The 26,574-nt window shown below is 35.5% G+C and overlaps 1 protein-coding gene across 5 annotated transcripts in view; it reads right to left on the bottom strand.

Annotated features, from left to right (window-relative positions):
* Positions 1 to 208: 208 nt before the first annotated feature.
* LOC108735735 (ankyrin-3) overlaps positions 209 to 26,574 on the bottom strand; it is a 139,445-nt gene continuing 113,079 nt past the window's right edge. For 4 of the 5 annotated variants that reach the window (XM_018467853.1, XM_025979201.1, XM_025979202.1 and 1 more), the window contains 4 exons: positions 8,721 to 14,804; positions 8,420 to 8,482; positions 1,759 to 1,798; positions 209 to 1,077 (listed from right to left, as the gene is read on the bottom strand). In XM_018467853.1, the coding sequence (XP_018323355.1) occupies positions 999 to 1,077; positions 1,759 to 1,798; positions 8,420 to 8,482; positions 8,721 to 14,804 (6,266 nt within the window). In that variant the 3' untranslated portion in view covers positions 209 to 998. Of the gene's footprint in view, positions 1,078 to 1,758; positions 1,799 to 8,419; positions 8,483 to 8,720; positions 14,805 to 15,971; positions 23,895 to 26,574 lie in introns of those variants that run through there. The other variant, XM_025979200.1, reaches the window with a different exon arrangement.

The following is a 26,574-nucleotide window of genomic DNA, read 5'->3' as shown; positions in this document are numbered from 1 at the left end:
ATGATTGACGTAGATATTTATCAATCCTTCAAAAAAGTTGGGGAAAATTGTAATTAAGGATAATAACAATTTTCGCATTTGTCATATTTTAAGAAAATTGATGTCATCTTCCTTATTATTAAACTATTTTCAAGTGTATATTAGACATTTAAAGTTAACAGTTCGTAGGAAAAAAATATTAAAAGCTTTGTCATTCAGAATATTGGGGTAGGTATTATGTATTTTTTATTTGCCAATGTACCAATATAAACATGTATTAATTAAGTGTTGTAGGAATTATGTACTTAATCGTATAAAGCTCTATTATATTTTATTTGCTATTTGTATAATGCTACAAATACAGAGTGGCTATTGTGGACAATGTAAAAATTTAAATGCCGAACAGAAATGGAAAAACCACAAACTCCGATTTCTGTTCAACTAAAATTTTTCGTGTTACATTATGGCTTATAAAGGAAAGCTGAAAGTAAAATCTTATTTAGTAGTGAAACAGAGTTGCATTTTACTTAAAGATAAATACGAATGCATTTACAAATCTACATAACAAATAGGCATTTTCTTTGACAGTAAGATTACACTAGAATAGTTATTTACCGCATATATATAATAGTAATGATAATTGCACATTGAGCTGTTTCATGGACAATTCAAATTATCTTTAACATTTTAAATACCTACTTACATTATTATGTGTTCACTTCAGTATATATACAATATCTTTTTTCATATATTCGAATTATCCATAAAACAGATACAGCGACATACTTAATGTATAAATAAATAATAATTTATCCGGTATATATAAGATAGCATTTGTATAAATTTAGAATTCACAATTTGAGTAATGTTAAAGACCTATACCTTTGATTAACTGAGAATAACATTTACATGTATAGTTCATTCAAAGCTAAATATCCTTAAATAGTTTCGAACTTAAATAACATATTAATTTAATAGAATTTGACGGAAATAAACTTAGTGAGATTATTTTTTTCTTTTTATTTTTTGCCTACTTCCTTCATCGCTTCAAGAAGTTCCTCCATTTCTTCGGAAAGTTTATGTTGGTCTTTTACTTGTCTGAAAAGGAAAACGTGTTAACATTTTATTGTAAACTAGCAGCGACACCCGGCGTTGCTCGGGTTAAAATACATCTCATGTCTAACGGTATATAAAATATTTAAGGATCCACTTTTTAACGAAGATAATATAGATTTCTATCTTAGATATTGGGAGACTTACCCCCGGTTTCCTGGTCGCTGATCAACGTTAACAATTTGGTTAAATTGATTAGAGCCAATCGCGTTCCACTATTATTCAAAATAGGAGTAAATGATAGGCTAAATTCAGTTAAACCGATTTGTTAACTTTAATCATCGCCCAGGAAATCGGCCCTTAGTCGACCATTAAACATGCGGTGTATAACTTTCCAGATTATTTCAGATATTTCTAGAACTTTCTGGAACATTCCATATCGATTTTAACAGTTGCACACAATTTGGAACTTTCTAGATCATTCCAGAAATTTTTAGAACTTTCCAAAAGGTCTCATAAGTTAGAAAAGGACAGACATTTTCGCCACCCACTTCCACCCACCGTCACCAAACTCCTTTACTTTCAGCAGGAGACCAAGGGGTATTTACCACCCCAACGGGAAGTTGGTAGGAATTGGTGGTGAAAGAGAAAACCCTGTCTTTTCGTACGCACATTAGCATGTTATATACATATTCAGATTAGGAAAAGGTTTACACTTTTACTTACTTGTCTTTTTTACCCTCTTTAGTTTGTTTACTTTCTTCTCCTGGAAAATAATAAAATTGTAATCAATGTCAAGACAATTTTAATGTTTAAAGGTTTATGACAAACATAAATGGAACATATAACATACATGTATCTACATACACATATGTGTAAATATATAAAATATAAATATATGTAGAGAAACAGATGCACAACAGTAATCGTTTGAATATGAAGGTTTAAAATGGCTTAAAACTTAAAACAAAAGGATAAATTTCAAATTGCGCGTAGGAAAATTCCAAATGTAAGAAATCGCAAAGTAATATATTCTGGAGATGAGATTGATAGTGATTAATAGTTCTCATCTGTGACTGCTCCAACCTGTAATTTTGTCACAAACTTTTTATGGGGGTGAGACCGCCACGAACTTTTTGTGGTACAGTGGTGGGGGAGACCTCCTCTTTCGATCCCCCCACCCCACCCCAATGGAGGTAGGGGCCATCATCTAGACCTTTACCTTCTATTCTCCTTTTCTTTCTAAAACCTCTTAATTTCTAACCTTCCCTATCCACGGTATCCTTATCATTCATCTGTAACATCACACTTCGAAGGCTTCTAACCTTTTCTTTTCCGCCGCGCCCACCGTCCATGTTTCTCACCCGTACAGCGCCGCGCTTCAGACATACATATTTAACAGACTTTTTCGAATTTCTAAATTAACCGATTGCGAGCATGGAAGTGACTTCTTTTTTATGTAGGCGACTCAACCCTGCGTTATCCTCTGTTTTACATCTCTACTACTCCTTCCATTCTGAAATATTTGACTTTCTAAATACCGAAAATCCGTTACTCCTATTGATATATCTCGTTCTTTTCTTATTTTTTCTTCCCTTGCGTACCAGTACTTTTGTTATATTTTTATTTATTTTCATACAGTAACTCAACCCTGCGTTATCCTCTGTTTTACATCTCTACTACTCCTTCCATTCTGAAATACGTGACTTTCTAAATACCGAAAATCCGCCGCTTCTTTTAATTTTTCGTCTCCTATCTTTATATTCGCTCGACATTACATACATTATTAAAATTNACCCACCTCCACTCTTTCCCATGCTGAGCTAATCTTCGCATTTGTCTAAAACTAGAACATCCCACATCCTTAACTATTTGTGAACAGTAATCTAATCTAGATCTACCTCTACTCCTCTTAACTCCTATTTCTACCTCTAATATGTCTCTGACTAGACCTTCATGCCTGAGAAAGTGTCCTACCAACCTATCTCGCCTATTCCTTATTGACTTCCATAGAGTTTTCTGTTCTCCTATTCTTTTTAATATCTATTCATTTCTAACATTCTCTATCCATGGTATCCTCATCATTCGCTGTAACACCACATTTCGAACGCTTTTAACCTTTTCTTTCCCGCCGCGTGCCCACAATCTATGTTTCGCACCCATACAGCGTCGCGCTCCAAACATACACCGTTAAGAATCTTTGTCGAATTTCTAAATTAACCGTTCGCGAACATAGTGACAAGTGACTTCGTTTTATTAAAGGCGATTTGACCCTGCGCTATCCTCTGCCTTATATCCCTACTTCTCCTTCCGTTCTGACATTTCTGACTTCCTAGATACCTAAAATCAGTCACTTCTTCTAATTTTCTTTATATTAGTTCCTTTCCTACTTATTCTGCTCTTGCAAACTAGTATTTTTGTTTTACTTTTACTTATTTTCATAGAATACTGTTTTGTTAACACCTCTTCCATTTTCTTTATATTAGTTCCTTTCCTACTTATTCTGCTCTTGCAAACTAGTATTTTTGTTATATTTTTATTTATTTTCATACAATACTGTTTTGTTAACACCGCTTCTAATATCACTAATATATCAGCTACCTCATACAATTTACTAATTCCGTTTAAATTGTGTTTTCAAAACGGTCGTATTCAGTCAACTGTTGAAAATAATATTTTTTTACGACTTGTTTTATTGTTCCGATACATTGCTGTTTTGAAAGATGAGAAATAAAATTTAGTTAAGTTCCGATAAGCCTCTGTTATAAAAATGCAGAACCAGACGCAGAAACAGAGGTGGAAAAGTGTGCGGAACTTCCGCAATTGCAGAAGCGGAAACAGAAGTCTGTTGCAACACTAGTCTAAACCTCTAGAGCATAGCGTTCGCTTGCGTAAATGAGATCTAAAACGTCATGTATACTGTACCGCGTAGTTTTATTTAATAGTTGCCTAATTTTGTCCTTTTTAAAAATGTTTTTTTTAAGAATGTTGTCACTGCGACGCTTCTGTCACTGTGACAAAATCACAGGTTGCCAAATCACAGTCCTATTTTAGTAATTCATAGTAAGAATAACAAAGCAGGCAAAACATACTCAACGGTAATTACCATAAGTAGCTTCTGAAAAAACGGACATGTGTTTTTCCTACTTTTAATTGTGGGCGGAACAAGTATTCGTTTTTTAAAAAATTACTTGTGGTACTTAGTGGTAAGTTTCTTTTAGTTTATATTCACAATGCATTTATTTTATTTTCTGAATTAGTTGGATAAAACGCACTGTGAATTATTGTGAATTTGAACAACTTAACTGTTCAATTACAAATTACTTTGTGCCATTTTAAAATTTAAGTGTTTAGTAAAAATGCACTTAGAAATGTAAATATTTCTGTATGTAATTTAGGAAGGTATTTTAAGTATTCTTAAATAGATAAATAAATCTTTCCTTGACAAATTGAAATGATTTTCACAAATATTGTAAGATGTTGCAAAAGGACGACGACGGTTACAAAAAAAGGAAAAAGTACATTCAAGGTGTTTCATGCTACTCTTGGTTGGTCTTTACATTTTAATAATTAAAAATGGCTTTACCGTGGTGAAGAGATAGTAAACAGTACCAAGCAATATGTTCACAAACTCTTACATAATTAATAAAAACATTTAAATGCAGGATCTGAAAGGGGACATTAAACGAACAAAACTTTTATGTACCATACGGGTTAATATTAAAACGCCAATCATGTTCTCTGGGATCCACTTCAGTTTGATCGTCTATACTGATGTCGTACTTCAGTAGGCGCCTTTGGAACCCTTGCACTATGAAATTTTAATTCAATAATGGAGTAGTAGAAATTGAGTTTGTTGTGTAATTAAAATAAAAGCGCTAAATACTGGAAATACCAAATATTATAAATTAAGGTGTAGCCTGTTCATGAAATACATTTATCGTAAATATACTTCGTTTACTTTCTGTAGCGACCTTCAGTTTGACCGGCGCAAAGTAGAAAAGAATAGCACTAGGCCACAAAAGAAAGGAGACAACTCTCGGCCACACTCTTAACCGGTGAGGAGCGTTTAATCCGTACAGTATTGCACGGAAAAATTGACCATTTTATCCACTACAATTGCATTGATCAAATGTGCTGTTATTGGTATCATTTACTACTGAAGACATATTAAAGGCTTTAACGATTGTTTTCGACTCGCGCTACTATTCATGATTGAACAAAACTTTTGGCAGGTACTGTATGAAAAAGTATGTTTAATGAACAAGAGTCGAGAGTATAATGAGCTTTTTTCTCCCTACCTACGATTTTGCCAGCGCGCATCAAAGGCATTAGAAGGGGCACATCGCTAGAGAAAGTAAATGAAGTACGAGGGTGGATTGATAAGTTTCCGGCCTAACCAAGAGATGACGCCACTAGGCCTACCTTGAGGTGACATTCTATAGTACCATCCTTGGATAGCTTGTAGCTATAGTTTCAGCCCGATCTCCTTGCTAGTGTAGGTTTGACAGCACGCTGAACAAGACGCCTCTGTGGTTTTCGTAAAAATGGAAAAGCAGGAAAATCGTGCTGTCATCAAATACTTTTATTTGAAGGGGTTAACGCCGAAGGAAATTAAAAAAGAGATGGACTCAACACTGGGGACATCCTCCCCGTCATATTCAACCGTTAAGCAGTGGGTTTCCGAGTTTAAAAAGGGTCGTGTGAGCACCTCTGATGGGCCTCGCTCAGGACGCCCCGTTGAGGTCACAACTCCAGATATGATCGAAAAAATTCATCAAATAGTGCTGGGAGACCGCAGATTGAAAGTGCGTGAGATAGCTGAGACCTGTAAGATGTCATATGAACGTGTGCAACATATTTTGCACCAACATTTGCATATGGAAAAGCTCTGTGCAAGATGGGTGCCGCGTTTGCTAACAGTCGACCAAAAATTGATTCGAAAAAACATTTCTACCGCAAATTTGTCATTGTATAAGCGTAATCCAAGCGAATTTTTGCGTCGATTCGTAACCGTTGACGAAACGTGGGTCCACCACTACACTCCTGAAACCAAAGAACAGTCTAAACAGTGGATTGGACCAGGGGAACCAACTCCAAAGAAGGCAAAAACAATTTTTTCGGCGAACAAGGTTATGGCTACTGTTTTTTGGGATGCAAGAGGTATTATATACATTGATTACCTTGCAAAGGGTAATACTATCACTGGTCAATACTACGCAGACTTATTGCAACGTTTGAGCCACGAGGTGAAAATTAAACGACCTCATCTGGCGAAGAAAAAAATCTTGTTTCATCACGATAACGCACCAGCGCACACGTCAATCGTTGCGACGGCTAAAATCAACGATCTAAAGTTTGAATTGATGCCGCACCCTCCTTACTCTCCAGACCTAGCCCCGAGTGACTATTTTCTGTTCCCTAATCTCAAAAAATGGCTTGGCGGTAAGAGATTTGCGGACAATGAAGAAGTAATCGAAGCTGTAAATGGTTATTTTGAGGAGCTTGACGAATCAGTCTATAGAGATGGCATTAATAGACTGGAACACCGCTATGAGAAATGTATCAGCCTTGGAGGAGATTATGTTGAGAAATAAAAAAAAAAAATTTTTAAAAACCTTGTTTTTCTTGGTCAGGCCGGAAACTTATCAATCCACCCTCGTATATCTACATATTCGTATCCGTGACTATAATAACTGGACTGGTTGGTCAATCTGAAAATTGTGTGAAGTTATTGTACTTGGTCTAGCAAACAAAAAAGTTTGACCTCAAAAATTGTGCGGCTTCTTTATTTTAAAGCTGCTAAAGTTTGTAAATTGTGATTACTGGATCTAATATTTATAGGCTTTCATATATAGTATATGCGCTTCATATATATACAATAAATAAATATTATATCACGAATAGTTTCATGTATTAGGAAATTTATAATCGCGTAAAGGTGTGTGGCTACACGGCCCGTCCACTTGTGGGGTAAGAACTCCGCAACACATAAAAATGTCGAATCAACGAAATACATCGCTGTTTGTACAGCAGTTTATATTATACTGAGTCTGGTATTTCAAAAAAAATGAATATCTTCAGTTTGATGTAAAAAAAATCATATTATAGAAAATTAGTGGATTTTCAAGTACTGATATACATCATTTAAAATTTCCATATGCATAACGTAATTTTATAATACTTTTTTACTTTAACTGCATTGAATATTCTAGTTGCATACGGCGAATGTTTATCCAAAATAAAGTAAACATTTCCGTACTAGATATTTTTAAGGAATGAAGCGTTTCCTTTGACATGTATCGCCAACAACTGAAAAAGAACAGGTTAGTATGAGCCTTCTCGTACCTGACGCGTCGGAACACAGTCCGTGTAACCGAGTCTTAAACCATTATGGTAAATAAGACTGGGCAAATCATCCAATTAATTGCTTATTAATCGATTTTTAATTAATTAATTATTTTCAGTTTGTAAAAATAATCGATTAATCCGAATAATAATATAATAATAAATCGGAATAATTGTTAAATGGTATAGTCGCCCTGCTCTACTATTATCGTAATTGGAAATAAAACTAAAATTATATTTCGAATCAGCGTAAACGAAGCATACGATATTGTAGCGAGCACGAGTGTGTTTGTGTGCGATCAGGCACACGTGTGCGTGAACGGCTTACCGATTCGTCGACTAGCAGCGGGCGCCTTTCTTCATGTGCGCCGTATTTGTAAATGTGTGTGTCGTATCTGCGTTCTGGGAAAGCAGTTAAACAGTTCAAAGGAAAAATAAACTATCCGGATGTTTCCAGAAGGTTCCAGAAAGTAAACAAAAGAGTATTTAAAGGAAGAGACGATCACCGAGAAGAAGAAATAGATTGACCGTTGCAGAAGTGAGTTCAGAAATAAATTAACAATGATAGAAGTGAAATAAATAGCGCAGTGAATAGTGATATATCAACAGTAGTGTAAATAAATAGAATAATTCATAACCTAACTTTAGTTATAAATTTAATAGTGTTTTTAGGTTCTTTAATAATTAGTGTAAATAAATAGTTTTTGTCGTTATCAATTTATTGTGTAGATATGATTAGAAAACACTGTAACCACTAATTCAACGATGCGATTGTGATGAAATAAAAATTAAATTGTACTTCTCTTCTCCCATGATTGTTCTAAAAATTCTATCTGAATTTTGTCTGCAGCGTTTATGTGATGTGCGACAAGACAAACAGATAAATACACAAAATTTGCTAATGCATTACAAACCCTTAAAAGTAAGTTTAAAAATATTTCCGTTATACAGGCACGCGCGAAGTTTTCAGTGTTAGTACATGTAGAGAACTGAATATTTACAAAAACTATCGATATGAGTTTTTGTTATGAATACCCACCTTTAACAGCAGTGTCGGATTCTTTGACAGTGGCGGCACTCTGCGGATGATCTGACGATTCTCCTGCACATAATTAAACAAATAAATAAGATTTTCGAACGGTTCTGATTAGAGAGGCGGTTTGTTTTAGTGAGTTAAACATGCAATATACATATATATGTTTATGTAAATAGTTTTGCAAACCAAACAAAAATAGACTTACCATAAAATCAAACAAATATCGGACATAAAATACAGAAGAACTAAACTTGTGTCTAATAATGTAACGAAAACTATTATAAGGTTTTAATGTTTAACAAACCTGCGCTACTTTCGGCTATCGATGTTAGTAACTTTTGAACATCGGACGTTAGTTCTTGACCTTTTGCCAAATTCGAAATGTCAACCGAATATATATCTGTTTGCCTTTGGCCACTTTTCAGTATATTATATTGTAAACTATCGTCACCTTGGGGATCTTGTTGCTGAAGTACGATTCTTTTTCTAATCGTCTTTTTAGTGTGAATATTTCCGAATTCGTCAACTTCCGTTTCTTCTGTCTCTTCTTTTGGTTCGACAGTTTCTAAGTATTTTCTGAGCTGTTCATCAGCGTCTTCTCCAGTAAACGAAACTTTAGTAATTGTGGGGGGTAGTTCAATTTTCCGTCTAATAACTTGACCGTATTGCTCATCACTTTTCAGAGGTTCCGCTATTTTTGTTTCAGCACCGACAACGACTTGTTTTGTGACTATCCTTTTTCTGTGGACGTTTCCAAATTCATCAATTTCGGTTGTTTCCTGAACCTGTTCTTGACTTGGACCGACGGTTTCCAAATACTTTCTTAGTTCTTCTTCCGCATTCGGTCCGGTAAACGTAACCTTTTGTACGGTGGTTGGCATTTCAATTTTTTTGTGAATAATATGTGAGTATTGATCATCTTCGGGTAAAACTTGATATTTTTCGGATACGTAGGGTTCGATATTACTAGGATCGTCATACCATAACTTATCGATTGCTGCAGATAAATTGATGGTTTCGGTATTGGGATCAATCGCTTCTGTAGAAGACACCATAGTGTTGGAGCCACTAGTAAAACTTCCTGAAAATATTGAATCTGTTTCGTTATGGTACGTAGCATGTGTTGCAGTTGACGTCGATATTTCTAATAAATTTTCGGTATCTTCTGGGAGAAATTCTAAAATTTGTTGTTTTGTTTTATCCACAATTTCTTCTCTAACTGACGAACTAAAGTCTTTTCCGCTACTAGAAGTACTGTGCTCTGGAATTCCAATACGGGAGCCTTCTTCGTCTATTGAATCACTCAGGACCCCTTGGTTTACATCGGTAGTACCCAATTCTAACGAATCACTTAAGGTCATTACATAGCTTCCATCCCTTTCGTCTTTATTGTCGAAGCTGTCGCTGCGCATAACGTCTTTATCGGTTTTTTGCTTACTTTGATATTCGATGGAGTCTGTGCTCGCGGTCATCGGATCTCTTGCTGTTGTTTTTTGATCTAAACTATCCGTGCTGTCATGATGAGGTGATTTGTCTAAATTTAAATCTAAAGAGTCTGTCGAATTTACCATCGGATCATCATTTGTTTCCACCCACTGAACTTTTGTGGCTTTTTGCATTGGTGTGTCAAGATCTAAATCAGGAATTTTCGAAACTTCTTCTAAAGAATCTCCTCGACCTATTGATTCTGGCTTTTCGTCGTCTTTGAAATCGATGAACTTATCCATGCTGCATTGGGCTTGTTTAATAATTGCGTCTATTTCGAGCATTTTGTTATCAGAGTCTGATGAATGTGCTTTTTTGCCTGTGCCCGATAATGTTTCACAACTTTCCGATTCTGATGCGACACTTTCGTGACCTTCTTCAATTTGAGTGAGTAGCGCCTCTTCTTGCTTGACTTTTTCTTCTATTTTATGAACGGCAATACAAGCTTTTTCTAGTCCTTCGAATTCTTTGAGTGAATTAGTAGAAATGTCGTCAACCTGACCATTTTTACCAACGCTATATCGTTTTCCGTAACTACTTCCACTTGTACTTGAAGAATCTTGAGATCCTTGGTGGGGTTTTTTGTTTTCTAGTGACATTGCACGTTCTAAGTTTTCAAATTCTTGAAGGCTCGACATAGAAACGTCATCGTGTTCACCTGAACGTGTGAAATATTTTCGACCTGCTAACACGTCATACTCTGGAGTGCTTGAATAGGAATCTTTTATACTTCCAGCGCTTCCGTCTTTGTGAGAACTTAAGCTTCCTATTCTGCTAGAATCAAAATCGGCGACCTCTTCCTCTTTGATATCTTCTAAGGGAGCTCTTTCGAATTCCATTTCGTAACCATAACCGGCCGCCATAGTTGCCTGATCCCCTTGAAATTGTTGTTCAATCCATTTTCGATTTCCTTCTAATTCTTGTTCATAAGAATGAAAATATTCTTTCGTTTTGGAATCCGGTTCGCTTGCGCTTTTTAATTCTGGCATAGGTGGACTGCTTTCGAAATCGAAGGCGAGATCGTCTTTTGTTTCTTGTGTTTTTCCAGTTGAAAATTGTGCTTGTTTCGACGACGATTGTATTAAATAGTTTTCTACTTCTTCGTCATGCTTTTTGGTAGGTTTTTTACTGTACTCTATTCGTACACTTTTTCCTTCTTGATCTTGTTCACTAGCCTCTTTGGCAACTTCTTCTATAACGACAAAATCGTCAATTAAGTCAGGCTTTTCTAACATTTCGAAAGAATCGCTATCGGGAGATTCTGACGTAGGTTCGGCTTCCTTGTCCTTTCCACTTTTTGCAACTTTGTGTGCTGTAATTGGCGTTTCTTGTCTTGATTCGATTAGAGGTTTTTCGGTTTTTGTAATTTGTGCAGCGGCAGGAGGAACAGTTGTAGATTTGGTTGAATCTTGTTGTAAGACATATACTTTACCTTGATCTGATTCTTCGGAGGTTTTGCTCGAGGCTGAAGCTGGTGTTTCAGGTGTTGAATTGTCCGGTGCGGCTTGCTGCTCTTCAAGTTCTAAGTCAGGATAATGGAATCCTTTGTCTTTTAAAGGAGCCATATGCTGCGTGACTGTAATGCCAGGTAACGGTTGTTCATCCTGGGAATCTCGCCTTTTTTGCGATCTCTCTTCGACTTCTTTGGGATGTTCTGCCTCGTCTTCTAAAATTGGAGCTGCTACTTTTGTTTGCTGATTAATGATTTCTTCACGTTGCGTATACTTTTTATCGTATTCTTTTTCATCCGTTTCATATTCAAGTAATTCTCCACTTATAAAATCATCACATTTCTGCTTCATTTCGATATTCGTCATGTACGGAATTTGTCCTGTTTGACCAAGCAATGAACTTTCCGATCGCCTGTGTCCCCTTTTTTTAGGTTCAATTGTTTCGATTTGTTGCTGTTGTGCTTTATCTTCATCTACGGCCTTTGAAACTATTTGTGTACTGGCATATGACGTGTTACCTTCGGTAAATGTCGAGCTGGTTAACGTTACCGAATCCATTGGCACTTCTATTACAGTAGATGCTGTCGACGTGTAACTCTCGGTGGTACTCTTCATCTCGCTTTGCATTTCTTTCTCGAGATAACTTGGAGATTCTTCTCCGCTAAACTTTCGTAATGTAGATAAGTCGTCTGTCGATGTTCTTCGTATTAACTCGTCGTCTACGGGTTCCTGTTGGAAAGTCATTTCGTGAGAACGTTTCATTTTCGAAGGGGTGTCAAAATGTTGTGCTTTTATTTCCTCTCCAATTTTTTCGTGAAAGTCGTCGATTACCTCTACCGGTTCCAAAATGTCGTTTTCGTTTTCAAGAGCTGACGGAACGAGAGTTTCAGATGCTTCGGAAGCTTCAAAACTCGCCAAGTTGCCAGAACTCTCGCTATCTAAGCTTTTCATACTTTCTTTTGAAGTCAAGGAACTTATTGCAGTATGATAATCTGACATGCCGTGGGACAGTCCCGATGTTTGTTGAGAAGTTAATGCGCTTTCGTACTCCGACGAAGCGACTACGTTTAGCCCTTCGAAATCTGAAGAGCACGGTCTACTTTTGCTACTGTCTATTTCGAAACTTTGATAATGACTTTCGCCCGAGCTAGAGTAACCCTCGAAGTCTGTTCCTGAACGTCTATCTCCGGCACTCTTTAGGTTGCTTGTGCTGCTACTTGTTTGATCTTTTTTAAATGAACCACTTTTTCCTCCTTGCTCGGTATCGGTTCTGCTGCCCTCTGGAGATTGAAATGAATCTTCTTTACTTGATTTCGATCCCGAACTATGCGTTTGAACCGTCTGATCTTTGTCGTCTTCAGAAGTTTTATGCGTAATTGTTTTATGTATGGTTTCATCTTCTATTTGTTCTACTGATGTAGCTTTCTTTTCTGTTTCTTTTGCTACTTCAGTTGACTCATCTTGCACTATTTTTTCTTCTTTCTCGTCAACATATTTTGTTTCTTTTTCTTCTGTAATCAAATCGTGATCGAGGTGTTGTTGCTTAGTCTCTAAAGTGTCTAAAGCAGGCATTGTTTCAGTGAAGACCTTTTGCTGTTTTTCGGCTTCAAGTTGTTCTAAAATGTACGAACGACTGCTGGATGGCGAAAAGTCTATTTCCACACCGCTATACTTTAAATCTTCGTCCGTTATTTCTACGCTTGAAGCATGAGTTGCGTCGTCTTTGCTTTTTAGTCCTCTTTGTTTTCTTGCTAATACTGACTCAACTAGTTGCATTTCGCGCTTATCTAAACCTTTTTCTTCCGCCAATTTCAATAGAGATGTTTTAAGTTCCTTGTCACACGTGAAAATTCCACCTGGAATGGATTCAGTAGCGCTTGGCGTGAGCGGTTTACATTTCTGTATTTCTTTTTCAATGTCGTCCATCAACGACGCTGCCATTTTTTTAGCTTCGTCTAAGGTAATGCTATCGTCGCTTAGACTTTGTATCAAAATATTTTCAACTTGGAGTTTTCTTGTTGGACCTAATTCTTCAAATGCCTCTTGATCTAAAGAAGATTGTGCAAGCGAACTGAGTTTGTTATTTTCGACACTGAATTCGGGAGCTTGCTCGTCGATTGTTTTGGAAACTTGTACCGGCGTTTCCCAAATGGTACTTTCCATTTTTTCTTCGGGTAAATTGATTGGAGACTTTAATATTGCTACTCTTTCTTTCGCTTTCGGTTTTTCTGCTCTTTTATTATCTGACTCTTTTTCGAGCTCTTCGATTTCGCTTTTATCAACGTGTAAGTCTATATCTCGATCTTTGTGCGTATCAAATTTGATTGTTTCGTCTTTTATTTTGTGCGTTTGTTGTGATGTAATTTGATGAGACTTGTGCGTTTCAGCCGATAAATCAGTCTCTTTAATCAGCGATGATTCTGATTTTTCTGTAAATGCTTCTACTTTGTGAAAAAGGCTGTCCATTTGTTTACTGTCTTTTATTTGAGTTGTGGTTAATGAATAATCGTAGAGGCTCTTTTCTGATTTTAAAAATTCATCTGTTGTCATTACAACGTTTTTGGAATATAAAATTTCTTGTTGTTCATATAAGGTATCATCTTTTAATTTTTCTGTTTCAGATTGTTTCTGAACATCCTTAGATGTTGCCATTTTTGAAACTTCTTCACTTATCTGCTCGATTTCGTCATCGGTAGTGGCTTCAGGAGCACTTCTTGTTTCCGAAAGTTTTTGTTCCTCTTTTGAATTGTCCATTTCGAACGATTTGTACTCGGGAGGTAGTTCCTCTTCAAATTCGGTCGATAGCTGTTCGACAACCATGCCTTTCTTTATTTGCTCCTCGATATGTTCCTTTTTTAATTTCAATTGGTTTTTAATATCGTATAGGTCCTGTGTTGGCAATGAAAGTGATCTTTCGTAGATCGATTTTCTTCCAAGTCCCGTTGTCGGATAGAATACGCTCATTTGTCTCTCTCTGATCTGCGGAACGCGATCTTCGATTTCGGAATCAGATATGTAATGTTCGACGTCTTCGCTATCAGAAATGTAACCGGTGTTATCGTAACCTCCTTGGTTAGGAGCAGCTTCTGATTGTGAGTCAAAGCTATCCGTTCGTTTTATTGTCGTCGATTCCACGTCTGTGCGCTGTTGTTTACTCTGTCTAGGTTTAGGTACCGGAGGAGGAACAATTTCACTAAAAGTAACTTCTTGCTTCTTTGAACTTTTGCTAGTATCTGCTTCAGATTCCTGTGACGATATGCTCTCCCAGAATTTTTTCTTTTCACTATATGTTATACTATCCACGCGAGAATCTTCTTCTTGAGGGGTAGGCTTTTCTGTTGTTATTTGTGTTTCGTTAGTTTTGGTTAGTAATAGAACCGAAGGCGTGGGTTCAGTTCGTGAAGCGGTTAGATCAGTAGTTTCATTACGGGTTAGTTGTCCGAGGACGGCGTCTAGAAAGATGGGTTATTGTCATTAATACTAGCTGGCAGCTAAGGGTGAGCATAGAGGCAATGTTAACGTTAAATGAAAAGCACCTTTTAAGTTCATGTGACAAACCAACTTACCCTTGTACAGATACACACACACGCACACAAACATGTCAAATTTAAATGCAAAGCTAAACATTGCGATAAAGAATTCATTTTTGTTTTAATCACATGCGGACAAAAACAAACATATCGGGCCCTTGTCGATGTTGTTCACCGATGGTGGTTAGATACTTTTAATTACCTAAAGGAGATGAATTAAGTGTGCAAGGTTGCCTTTTGGCGTTCTGTTTTCTTGACTTTTTGGTCGTTTCTCTGTTCTTGTTGTGTGAATTATTTTCGCTATCCACTGATAGTTTTGATTCGTTCGAAAACAAGCTGGACTGACTCAGCCAAGAAGTGAGTGCTTCGGTTAATGATCCTGATAGGCAATCGTTACTATTGTAGGGCTTGGAGGTTGGTTTTACCCTACTTTCTGAATTTAAACATTCCTCAGAAGCGGTGCGTGAGTATTTAGAAGAAGGGGGTGTTAGAAATTTTTCAGGACCGATTTCTAATATCGATTCCACAATTCCAGAATGACTGCTGTAAAGAGATTCCGTCGATCTTTGCAAGTCTGGTAAACTGCTACCGCCTTTCTTTCTCTTTGTGCTATAAAAACCCAAATCTGATTGAGGGCGTGACAAATTTTGGTCTGGTTTTGACAAAGGCAATGGTGATGCACAGGGACTTCGCATTATAGGTATGATATCTACTTCAACGCCAGCTTTATTAATGCTATTATTTTCGTTAAACTTTACTGGAGCCATATAAACTACATCACCTATCGAAAATAAAATTAAAATGTACACATGTAGGCAGCATCATGTTGTTCATTTGGACCCGATATGTTTGACTTTTGATTATTAGGAAAATAAAATGTGAAGAGAAAAATAAATATTTACGTATGTGTAATTTGCAAGTGCAAGTGTTTTTAATACGAATCCTACTAAAGAGATAATTTAATTTATACAATATGTATTAAAGCATAAACAATATCTATCGATGTATCTATTTTACGTATTAATGTACTTATCGTACGATAATTATGTAAGGATTAAGTATATAAATATCGGGATTAAGCATAACTACCTTTGATATTATCCTTCTGACTACCTGGCGATCCTACGTCCGCGTCTACCAATAAAGTGTCAATTTCTTCGGTGCATAATGAACTGTATTCGTTTTGAAAGATCGACATTTCTTCGGTACTAATTTGGGAAACGAATCTATTAAATTCCTTTTCCCTTTTATTTTCTAATTCTTCGTTCGTAACGGCCCCCTTTTTTGCTTCTTCCGCTTCTTTTTCTAATATTTCAGATGCCATTCTTTCGAATTTTCGTTCGACCCTATGTAATTTTGGTTCTGTTATTTTGTCTGTGTGCATTTGCTCAATTTCTTCTAATGATTGTAAAGCTTTGTCGATATTTTCAAGCTTTTCGTCGATTGATTTAGTTTCTTTCTCTTTTAGTTCCAACTGTTTTTCATGTAATGTTTCCATTGTGTATTTTGGAAAATCGAAACCCTTTATCTCGGCGGCACTAGCAACATCCTCATCCTCCGACTCCAAGCGAAACATTGGTTTACGTTTTTGGGTCGATTGAGATGCATTTGTGGCTTCTCCTTCCTTACCAATTGGTGTTAAATCTTCCGATTTTACTTCTAGTTCAGCAAGACCCTTTTGTATCGAACTTACACTGTCTTCTATTTCGGACTTGATAGCACTCAGTTCTGTTTCTTTATTCGTGATGTTTGACAATCTTTTACTACTCTTAGGACTAACGTAAACTTGCGGCAGGACTTTATGAGGCTGTTCCTTTTCTATAAATTGTGTAGGTTTGAAATCTTTAATAAATTCCTCCTGAAAATGAACTAGTGTGTCTTGGGTAGTGTCATGTATATCTTTTGCTTTATCCTTAACTTGCCTTAATTCATCTTCAAAAATATCAACATTGTCTGCTATTGCTGTTGTTGATCCTATTTGAGGTATCTCTTCTAATTTTTGTTCGAATTGTTCTTTCAAATCTTGTACTTCTTTCCATTTATCTTGCTCTATTAGATTTGTTCCACTTTCCTGCACTTTATGTAAGCGTTTCTCTACTTCTTGTTTAGTATCATGAAATGGTATTTCTATTTCTTGAACAATGGACTTTTGACTTTCTTTGATTTTGTCGTTTATATTCTCCTTGGTTTGTTTTAAAGTATCCCCTACACTTTGCATTTCTTCTGAAATGTTTGTACTTATTTTATCTGCAGATGTTTGTATTACATTTTCTAAGGCATCCGTTTTATCAGTGACTTTATGACTAATGTTCAATCCAATGTCTGACAATGTTTCTTTTAAATTATCATCAGTTTTATGTAAAATTTCTGCTTTACTGATATCTTCTATCTTATCATCTACTGTCGTTTTAATCGAGTCTAAAGTTTCTTTCAAATCCTGTTTTCGCTTTTCTATCGTATCGTCTATATTAGTAGCAGATGTATGTACCCCGTCTTTAACTAAGTGCAGTTGCTCTTCTATGGCAACACCAGAGGGTATCTTCTTTGAATCTTCTACTTGTACATGCAGAAAATCGGAAGCATTTTTCACTTCATCTTCCACTTTCTCTTTTATATTTGTAGATACTTGTTTTATATTTTGAGATATACTGTGATGGCCATTTATAATGGAATCAAGTTCAGCTGCGCTATTGAAATATGCAGTTTGGGCATCTTTAAGACTTTCGTCCATCTCTTTGGCTTGTTGTATTGTATTGTCTTTCATAGAACTTACAGTGTTTTGTGCTGTATCTAATAATTTTGAACTAACTTCGTTTATATTTTTGGAATATTCATCTTTAATGCTTTCTCCTTTTTCTTGAAGAAATTCGTCAGTTGCAGATGCTTTAACTTTTTCGAATTCCTTTTTCAAATTTTCAAACGTTTCGTTCGAATAATCATGAACTGTGTTTATTTGATCGCTCATGTTGTCGGTAATCGTAGTTGCGGTGGCTTCCACTAACTTTTCAGCTTTATCTACAGTTGAATCTATTTGTTTCGTCTTTATGGAGTATTCTTTTTGAGCATCGTCAAGCGTTTCTTTAAGATTATCATCTGCTTCGTTCGCATACTTTTCAAATGTACTTTCGTTTCGTATATTTTCAAATGTTTTCACCATATCAGAAATTTCCTCTTTGGTTTCCTCAGTTTTATCTTTTAGTTGTTTGAATTTTGTAGTTAAACTCTCCACGTCGTCTATTTTTGTAGACAGAACATCCTTTTCCGTTTCTTCTATTTCGAGGTCTTTCGATAAAGTTAAGTCATCAGTTGTTTTTTTAATAGTGTCAGGTTTGCTTGATTTCGTTGGAGAAATCTTACTTATTTTGTCGGTTATTATTTTTAAAATTCCTCCATGTTTACTCTTTTCTTCGTGTTCTTCACTAGTTTGTGTCGGCTTTTGTGGTATATGAACATTTGGGGAATCGTCATAATTTTGATTCTCCGTTTCTAGGAATGATTTTGTAGAAGCAAGTGTTTTAAGAAAAGCATCATCTTCTTTATCAAACTCTTTCGAGTCGAGAATGATAACTTCTTTTGATAATACGTCCTTTTCCACAATGTGCTCAGAATCATAATGATCTACAGTTGTAGAATCTTTTCTAGTCAATTCTGCATTTAATAAATCTTCTGCTGGTGTTTCTTCCTTAGGTTCTTTGGCTTTTTTATGTTTTTTGTCCTTCTTTCCAAACAAACCACCTAGAAATCTGCTCTTTTTTTCGTCGGTACCTTTCTCTTTCTCATTCACTTCACTATCTTTTGGTGTGATACTTGTGTCTATTGTGCATTCGCCATTGGTTACTTTTGTTGCTTCCGTTTCGTTTTGTCTGTCAGTTTCATCTAATGAGAATGTTACTGACTTTGGCGCTACATCTTTGTGTTCTGCAGTTTCCTTCAAAATATCAGGTTTGTCATAATGAAGACATTCTGAAGTGATGAAATCGTTAGTTTCACTTAAAACAGCTTTTAAATTTGAATCGGCATCTACTGTTTGTTCGTGATCACTTTTAGATTTTGATTTCTTTCCGAAGAAGTTGAAAATTCCACTTTTTCTGTCTTCGCTGTCTTTTTTTGGTGATTTCGATCGTTGTTCCACTGTTTTTTCCAAATCTTTGTATTCTTGAACGAGTTGACTTTTTAAAGCATCCTCTTGAGGCTCAATTTCTTCTTTAATTTCTTTCTGTACAGACTCTTTAAGATTTTCGGCAGCGAAGTGAATTGGTTCTACAGAAGTTTCTAAATATGAAAGGCTTTCATCTTCATCGACTTTTTTTACGGCATTAAAATCAACAGTAGTCTCCTGACTTAGGTAAATGCTTTCCGGTATTAATGCCTCTAAGGTATTATCAGGTTCAGATGATGGTTCTTTACATACTGCAGATTTCGAAATACTACTTGTTGCAGTATCTCTTAAAGCAAGTTGTTCCTTAGTGAGAAACGAGTGCGTGTCATCGATGGCTTGTCGTGCTGCTATTTGTTCTGCTTCGAGAGTTTTCTTATCAGTAATTATATCATTTGAATATTTTTGTAGGGAATCATCCTCAACAATAATGTCTTTCTTTTGTGTTATTTCTTTATTTAATTTTTGTTTATTTTCATCGATCATCGTCTGAACCATTGTATCAGTTACGGGAAGACGATCAGGTGCCTCGGAATCAACTACGCCTTTCTCTGACTCTTTAGATTTTGATTTATGTGCTTTATCTTTTTTAGCTTTTTTAGTGAATAGGGACAAAAATCCCGATTTTTTTGGGGAACTTTCTCGTGAACTTTGAGATTTGCTATCATCTTCTGATGTGGTAGTAATTTCGCTTTCTATTGTTTCAACTGGTTTTTCTTTTACAGGGGATACTAACTTTTCAATTTTTGGTGGGATTTCGTTGCTGCGGAAGTCTATTTCAGTGTTTATAAAAGTTGCAGTTTCCTTTAACAAACTTTCAAGATCAGTCTGTGTTATATCAGTTTCTTGTTTTTCAGCAAGTTTCGTTTGTTTTTTAATAGGTGTTTCTTTTTTAATTAAATTGCTATCGTCAGTTTCCTCTACATTATCATCTGTTAGTTTTTCTGTTAAACTTGTCTCAAACTTTTGCTTTTCAACGGGGGGATATTCTTTTTCTTCGTAAATTTCTTCTTCAACGCTTTCAACTATTTCGTCAATACATTTATCTTGTAGATCAATATTAATGTTATCTTTGGTCTTTTCTAATCCAGGAAGAGGTACTTCATAATTTGTTAATTCAGTATTCAAAAATGTAGACGTCTTCTCCATTAAATGTTTATATTCCTTCTCAGAAGGTAGATCGTCTGTATGAAAATCTTTTCTGTCAGATTTAGGTGTTTCCTTTTTGTCTTTCTTTCCAAAAAGATCAAAGAATCCACCTTTCTTCTGCTCGACAGACTGATCATCTTCCTTGAACAATTCCTTTTCAATCGGTTGCACATTTTCAAGTTTTTCAACTTTTTGTAATTCCATCTTCGTGTCTTGTGGTTGAACAACTTCAACGGAAACTTTGGTTTGTTGTACTGATAAAATTGAACTTGGACTTTTTTCAAGTTCATTGATCTTCTTTTCCTTTTCGAGTACGTCAATTTCCTCCTTTTTCACTTTCATCGTTTCCGTTTCAGGCGCCTGTGTTACAATTGTTTCTTTCTCCAATTGCTGTTCGACTTTTGATGAACTTTTTTTATCCTTCTTTCCAAACAATCCAAAGAAACCACTTCTACGTTGTTCTGTAGAGCGACTTTTATCTTTATCTGCTTGACGTTTGGTCACTGCATGTTTATCTTCCTCAGTCATTTTTGTAGTATCTAATTGTGTCAAATCTCCCTTCACGTCCTCTTTATTAACCATTTTTTCAGAGGGAATTGTAGTCACATCCTTTCTACATTGAAGTTGTTGTGTTTTTAAAGGATCGGACTCATAATTTTGCAGTTCGTTGTTTACGAACGATTTCGTGTTCTCTAATAATTCTTTAAATTCTTCGGTGTATGCTTCATTAGCTTGCAATGAATCATGTTTTTCTTTTTTACTGAATAGATTGAAGAAACTAACCTTTCCTTCTTCAGTTTCCTTAGTAGATGGGGTAACTTCTCTTTTGGTTGGAACAGACTCAGCTACTTTTGGTTCTCTCATATCCTTTTCTTTTATAATTATTTCAGTGGGAATAGTAGTCACCTCCCTTGTACTTTGTAGGTGTTGCTTTGCAGTAGGTTCACTCTCGTAATTCTGTAATTCGTTGTTTACGAATGATTTCGTGTTCTGTAATAATTCCTTAAATTCTTCGGTGTATGCCACATCACCTTTCGAGGAATCGGGTTTTTCTTTTTTACCGAATAAATTAAAGAAACTGATTTTTCGTTCTTCACTTTCCTTAGTAGAAGGAGGAACCTCCTCTTTTTTGATATGAGTAGACTCAGATCCTTTTGATTCCTTCACATCCACTTCTTTAATGATTTTTTCAGTGGGAATTGTAATTACCTCCTTTCTACTTTGAAGAGGTTGTTTTTCAATGGGATCACACTCATAATTTTGCAGTTCGTTGTTTACGAACGATTCCGTGTTCTGTAATAATTCCTTAAATTCTTCGGTGTATGCCACATCACCTTTCGAGGAATCGGGTTTTTCTTTTTTACCGAATAAATTGAAGAAACTGATTTTTCGTTCTTCACTTTCCTTAGTAGAAGGAGGAACCTCCTCTTTTTTGATATGAGTAGACTCAGATCCTTTTGATTCCTTCACATCCACTTCTTTAATGATTTTTTCAGTGGGAATTGTAATTACCTCCTTTCTACTTTGAAGAGGTTGTTTTTCAATGGGATCACACTCATAATTTTGCAGTTCGTTGTTTACGAACGATTCCGTGTTCTGTAATAATTCCTTAAATTCTTCGGTGTATGCCACATCACCTTTCGAGGAATCGGGTTTTTCTTTTTTACCGAATAAATTGAAGAAACTGATTTTTCGTTCTTCACTTTCCTTAGTAGAAGGAGGAACCTCCTCTTTTTTGATATGAGTAGACTCAGATCCTTTTGATTCCTTCACATCCACTTCTTTAATGATTTTTTCAGTGGGAATTGTAATTACCTCCTTTCTACTTTGAAGAGGTTGTTTTTCAATGGGATCACACTCATAATTTTGCAGTTCGTTGTTTACGAACGATTCCGTGTTCTGTAATAATTCCTTAAATTCTTCGGTGTATGCCACATCACCTTTCGAGGAATCGGGTTTTTCTTTTTTACCGAATAAATTGAAGAAACTGATTTTTCGTTCTTCACTTTCCTTAGTAGAAGGAGGAACCTCCTCTTTTTTGATATGAGTAGACTCAGATCCTTTTGATTCCTTCACATCCACTTCTTTAATGATTTTTTCAGTGGGAATTGTAATTACCTCCTTTCTACTTTGAAGAGGTTGTTTTTCAATGGGATCACACTCATAATTTTGCAGTTCGTTGTTTACGAACGATTCCGTGTTCTGTAATAATTCCTTAAATTCTTCGGTGTATGCCACATCACCTTTCGAGGAATCGGGTTTTTCTTTTTTACCGAATAAATTGAAGAAACTGATTTTTCGTTCTTCAGTTTCCCTAGTAGAAGGAGTGACCTCTTTTTTGGATTGAATAGACTCAGATTCTTTTAGTTCCTCTTTAATGATTTTTTCAGTAGGAATTGTGATTACCTCTTTTTTATTTTGAAGAAGCTGCTTTGCGACGGGATCGTGCTCATAATTCTTCTGTTCGTTATCAACAAACGATTTGGTGTTTTGTAATAATTTCTTAAATTCCTCGGTGTACGGCTTATCACCGTGCAATATTTCACGTTTTTCTTTTTTACTAAATAAATTGAAGAAACTGACTTTACGTTCTTCAGTTTCCTTACTGGATTGAGTGATTTCATGTTTTAAAGATTCGAATCCTCTTGATTTCTCACATTCGTAATTGTTCAGTTCGTTATCAACGAAGTTCTTCGTTTTTTCAAGTAGTTCTTTAAATTCTTTGGAATATGGTTCGACACTGTGCAAAGAATCTTTCTTTTCTTTCTTACTGAACAAATTAAAGAAGCTGGTTTTTCGCTCTTCAGATTCTTTCGTTTTTTCGTAGTCTTTACTTTCTCGTTCTTCATGTTCTTTAACAGTTGATATTATTGCTTTATCTTTTTCACTTTGAAGAGATTGTTTCGGCCGTCCACATTCGTAATTGCTTAGTTCATTATCAACGAAGGTCTTCGTTTGTTGTAGTAATTCCTTAAATTCGTTTGAATAGATTTGGTCAGTATGCAAGGACTCTTTTTTCTCCTTTTTACCGAACAGATTAAAGAAAATGGGTTTTCGCTCTTCAGATTCTTTAATTTTGTCGTAATCTTTACTTTTACCGTGGGTTTGTTGTTCTACTAGTGGTTGGGCTGTTTTGGTTAAAATCTCTTTTTCTTTGGTTTTTTCGCTTGGTTTTTCAGCCTTAGACAAATCGTTTTCGTCATTGGAAGTTACTTCTTCGGCAGAGAGTTCAGGGGGTGGCGTTGGCATTCTGGGCTTTTTACCATGGGCATATTTTTTATTGTATCTACCTTCCTTAATTTTTTTCTTTTCCACTTTCGTTTTGGCTATACTTTCTGGTTCTGATTCTGAATCGGAGGATTTTCCCACAATCAGTTTTAGGGTTCCAAGTAATCCTTTTTTGTGTTTTTTCTTTTCTGTCTTTTCTGTTGCACTTTCAGCATTCAAAGGGGGCTCGAATTTAGTTTCGTTATCTATAAATTCTAGCGTTTTCGTTTTAACATACGATAAGTCGTTGAAAATCGTTTGCTGATTTTCATTTGTACTTTCGAAAGCAAGTCCTGAAAAACATGCAACTACAAAATCTACAAAGAGCAAAACTTATCTACGTATTACCTGAACATTTTCTTTTTTGTTTTTTGTTCTTTTGTAAAATATTCTTACTGCAGATGTTTATTATTGGAGTTATTAATTTACTCTGTTAGTTAAAAAAAAAGTTCACATGCCTTTAAAAGTCGTTCATACATTTATTAAAATTACCTTCATACTGACATTGCCAATCACAGTAGGCCTTTGGGATCGAAGTGAAATCGTAATTAGTGATATACTCTATATAAGGACTGTGCCTCAATGAAAATTTGGGAGCAGCGTATTGTTGACAAGACACCAAGTCGGTGTAACTTTTTGAACAGGTGCTGTGACTGTTATGAAAAGGAGTAACATATGAGATTTCCCTGTCTTCCTTTAAATAGTCACGTGTTTTTTTAACCACTTCCTTTACGGCTTTGACTTCTATTTGTGGCTTTTTGTTTTTCCCGGTCTCTACATGTAATAACATTTCTGCATCTACTTGTTCTTGAAAATTTTCTAAGCTTTCAATGCTTGAATCAAAGTTTGATGCGTGTCTATTCGAATCTGTATTTTCATAATTAGGATTTTTAACAAGTTCACTGCTACCGGGCCAGTCGTCTAAACAGTCTTTTCTAATACTCTCGAGTAAAAGTAGGGCTTCATGAGTTTCAATTTCCAATAAAAGCTCATTTAGAGATTTTTCCATATTTTCAACAGATTCTTCGCGTTCAAAATCGATTTTAGATATCTGTCCTTCATCAATGTCACACTTTTTAAGATTTTCGTACATTTTTTTCTCGATCAGGGATAAATCATCTGATTCGTCAAAGGAAGCATGTTCGTTATCATTCGCAATTTGCAATTCTTTAGTTGAATTGTATATTTTAGATTGTTTTTTACGTAACCTTCGCAATGGAACTTCTAAAACTGCTTCGTCAGAAGGTGTCAATTCGAGTTTATTAACAAACTTCGTTTGATCTCTGTTATCCATGGCTAAGTCGTATCGATGCTGCTTGGTGTCTAACAATTTAATAAATTCGGCCCTGTGATTGGTTGAATTATTTACTATGCTTGAACCTGATGGTCCTACATTTAATGAAACCAATCAATAAGTAGATATAATTATGGAGATAGAACAAGTTGGTAAAAATGTTTCTGCTAGTAAGAATATTTTTCAAATTTTTAAGCTTATGTAGAGGTACATAGCTATTGCTGCACAAACGTTTACAATCAAATCACTGATGCGAGTACGGTATTGTTTTCTAGCAGGAATATATAATATCATGAAAATAAATTATAATAATTTGAGTTTTACGTGCAAAATAATTCTACGGAGAATAGCAAAAAGACAGTATAGGTTGATGCAAACTTACTAGTACTGTATTCGTTTAGAGAAATACATGCAGACAATAACAATGTAAAATCTCCAGGTTTATTACGTATCTCATTAATTTATAAAATATATATTTGTATATTTCTAGATAGCGGCTTAGGTACTGTCCATTTTTAAAAATTAAACAGTACATGTCGTATTAGAAATTCTTTCCGTATCATACTTATATAATGTAAAATTTTTTAGGAAAATACAACTTTGGAAGATTGCGTTCACTATGCTGTTCGTGGTTATTTATTGAGCGATGTTTAATCACAATAAGTAGGCTAGTTGGTGTTCCGTCAGAGTTACTTAAAACGTGTTGATGAGATCTACTGACTATGAATATACTGTTCTGATACAAATTAACTATCAAGTAACTAGTAGTATGTTACCATAACCTACAAGGGTCTTATAAAGGTACCTGCTTGTCAAAATGAAATTAGTCATATGCTATATGCAATAGACATACAATAAAACAATTAAATAAAAAACTTTAAGTTAATGTCAGCAAATTGTCAAAACCACGAGATATGGATCGCGACTTTATTTGTTCCCATTCCACACTATAGGTAGTATGATAAATGGTCGACTAGATGGCGGTATATTACCAATTACTCAATTATTCAACGTGTATATATGAGGCAATTTAAGAAACTTTTAAAAGCGGAGCACAAACCCACAAGTCAATAAAATGTTGTGAGCACCTTCCAAAGTTGCGTTTTCTCCAAGTTCCAGACAAAAAAATTGCAAGATTTTTTACGGTCTGCCAATTTGTGCGTTAGTAAATTTATGGCTTTTACACGGGAAGGGAGGGGAGTGGATAGATACTTTGTGTAAAAACTTTATTTTACAATCGTAAAAAATTAACAGACTGAACATTTCCTTACCGACTGCTAATCTGCCACTTATATTAAACAAAAATTTAAAGAAAAAAATCTGACGAAAGATTGTATGATGTGAAAAAAATAAGGTTGAAAGACAATTTGTTTCCGCCTTCCAACTTATCATAAAGTTATTTTTGTTACAAAGCCCACGTGGTAGTATACGCTAGGTGACGCTAGGTAAGCACCGTTGACAGCGACATTCATAGGCCCTCAAGTTAATTCATGTTAAATAAAATAATTCGAAGTGGTCTGTATTCTGTCGAAACTGCCAGAAGCGGATCGCGATTTCGATCTTTTTGGATCTCATCAGCGCATCGCAGGCAGCTCCGACAGAACACAGACCAACTTTTACCTACTGTCTTAACAGTACGTTTTAGAAAATTCTACAAATGGCGCAGTAAACGCCATCTGTAGCACGATGCTACATTTTAGGATTACGTATGCTCCAACAAGGCCCATTTGTGTGGATATCTACTTGCTGAAAACGAATCCCGGCGTAGCCAACCTCAACGTGATAGGCACGTTACCATAATCGAATAAAATAATTCGAAGTGGTCT

Source organism: Agrilus planipennis, unplaced genomic scaffold (assembly GCF_000699045.2).
Source record: "Agrilus planipennis isolate EAB-ADULT unplaced genomic scaffold, Apla_2.0 scaffold32, whole genome shotgun sequence".
Taxonomy (NCBI): Eukaryota; Metazoa; Arthropoda; class Insecta; order Coleoptera; family Buprestidae; genus Agrilus; species Agrilus planipennis.
The sequence above is the reverse complement of the archived record's forward strand: the minus strand, read 5'-3'. Positions and strand labels throughout refer to the sequence as shown.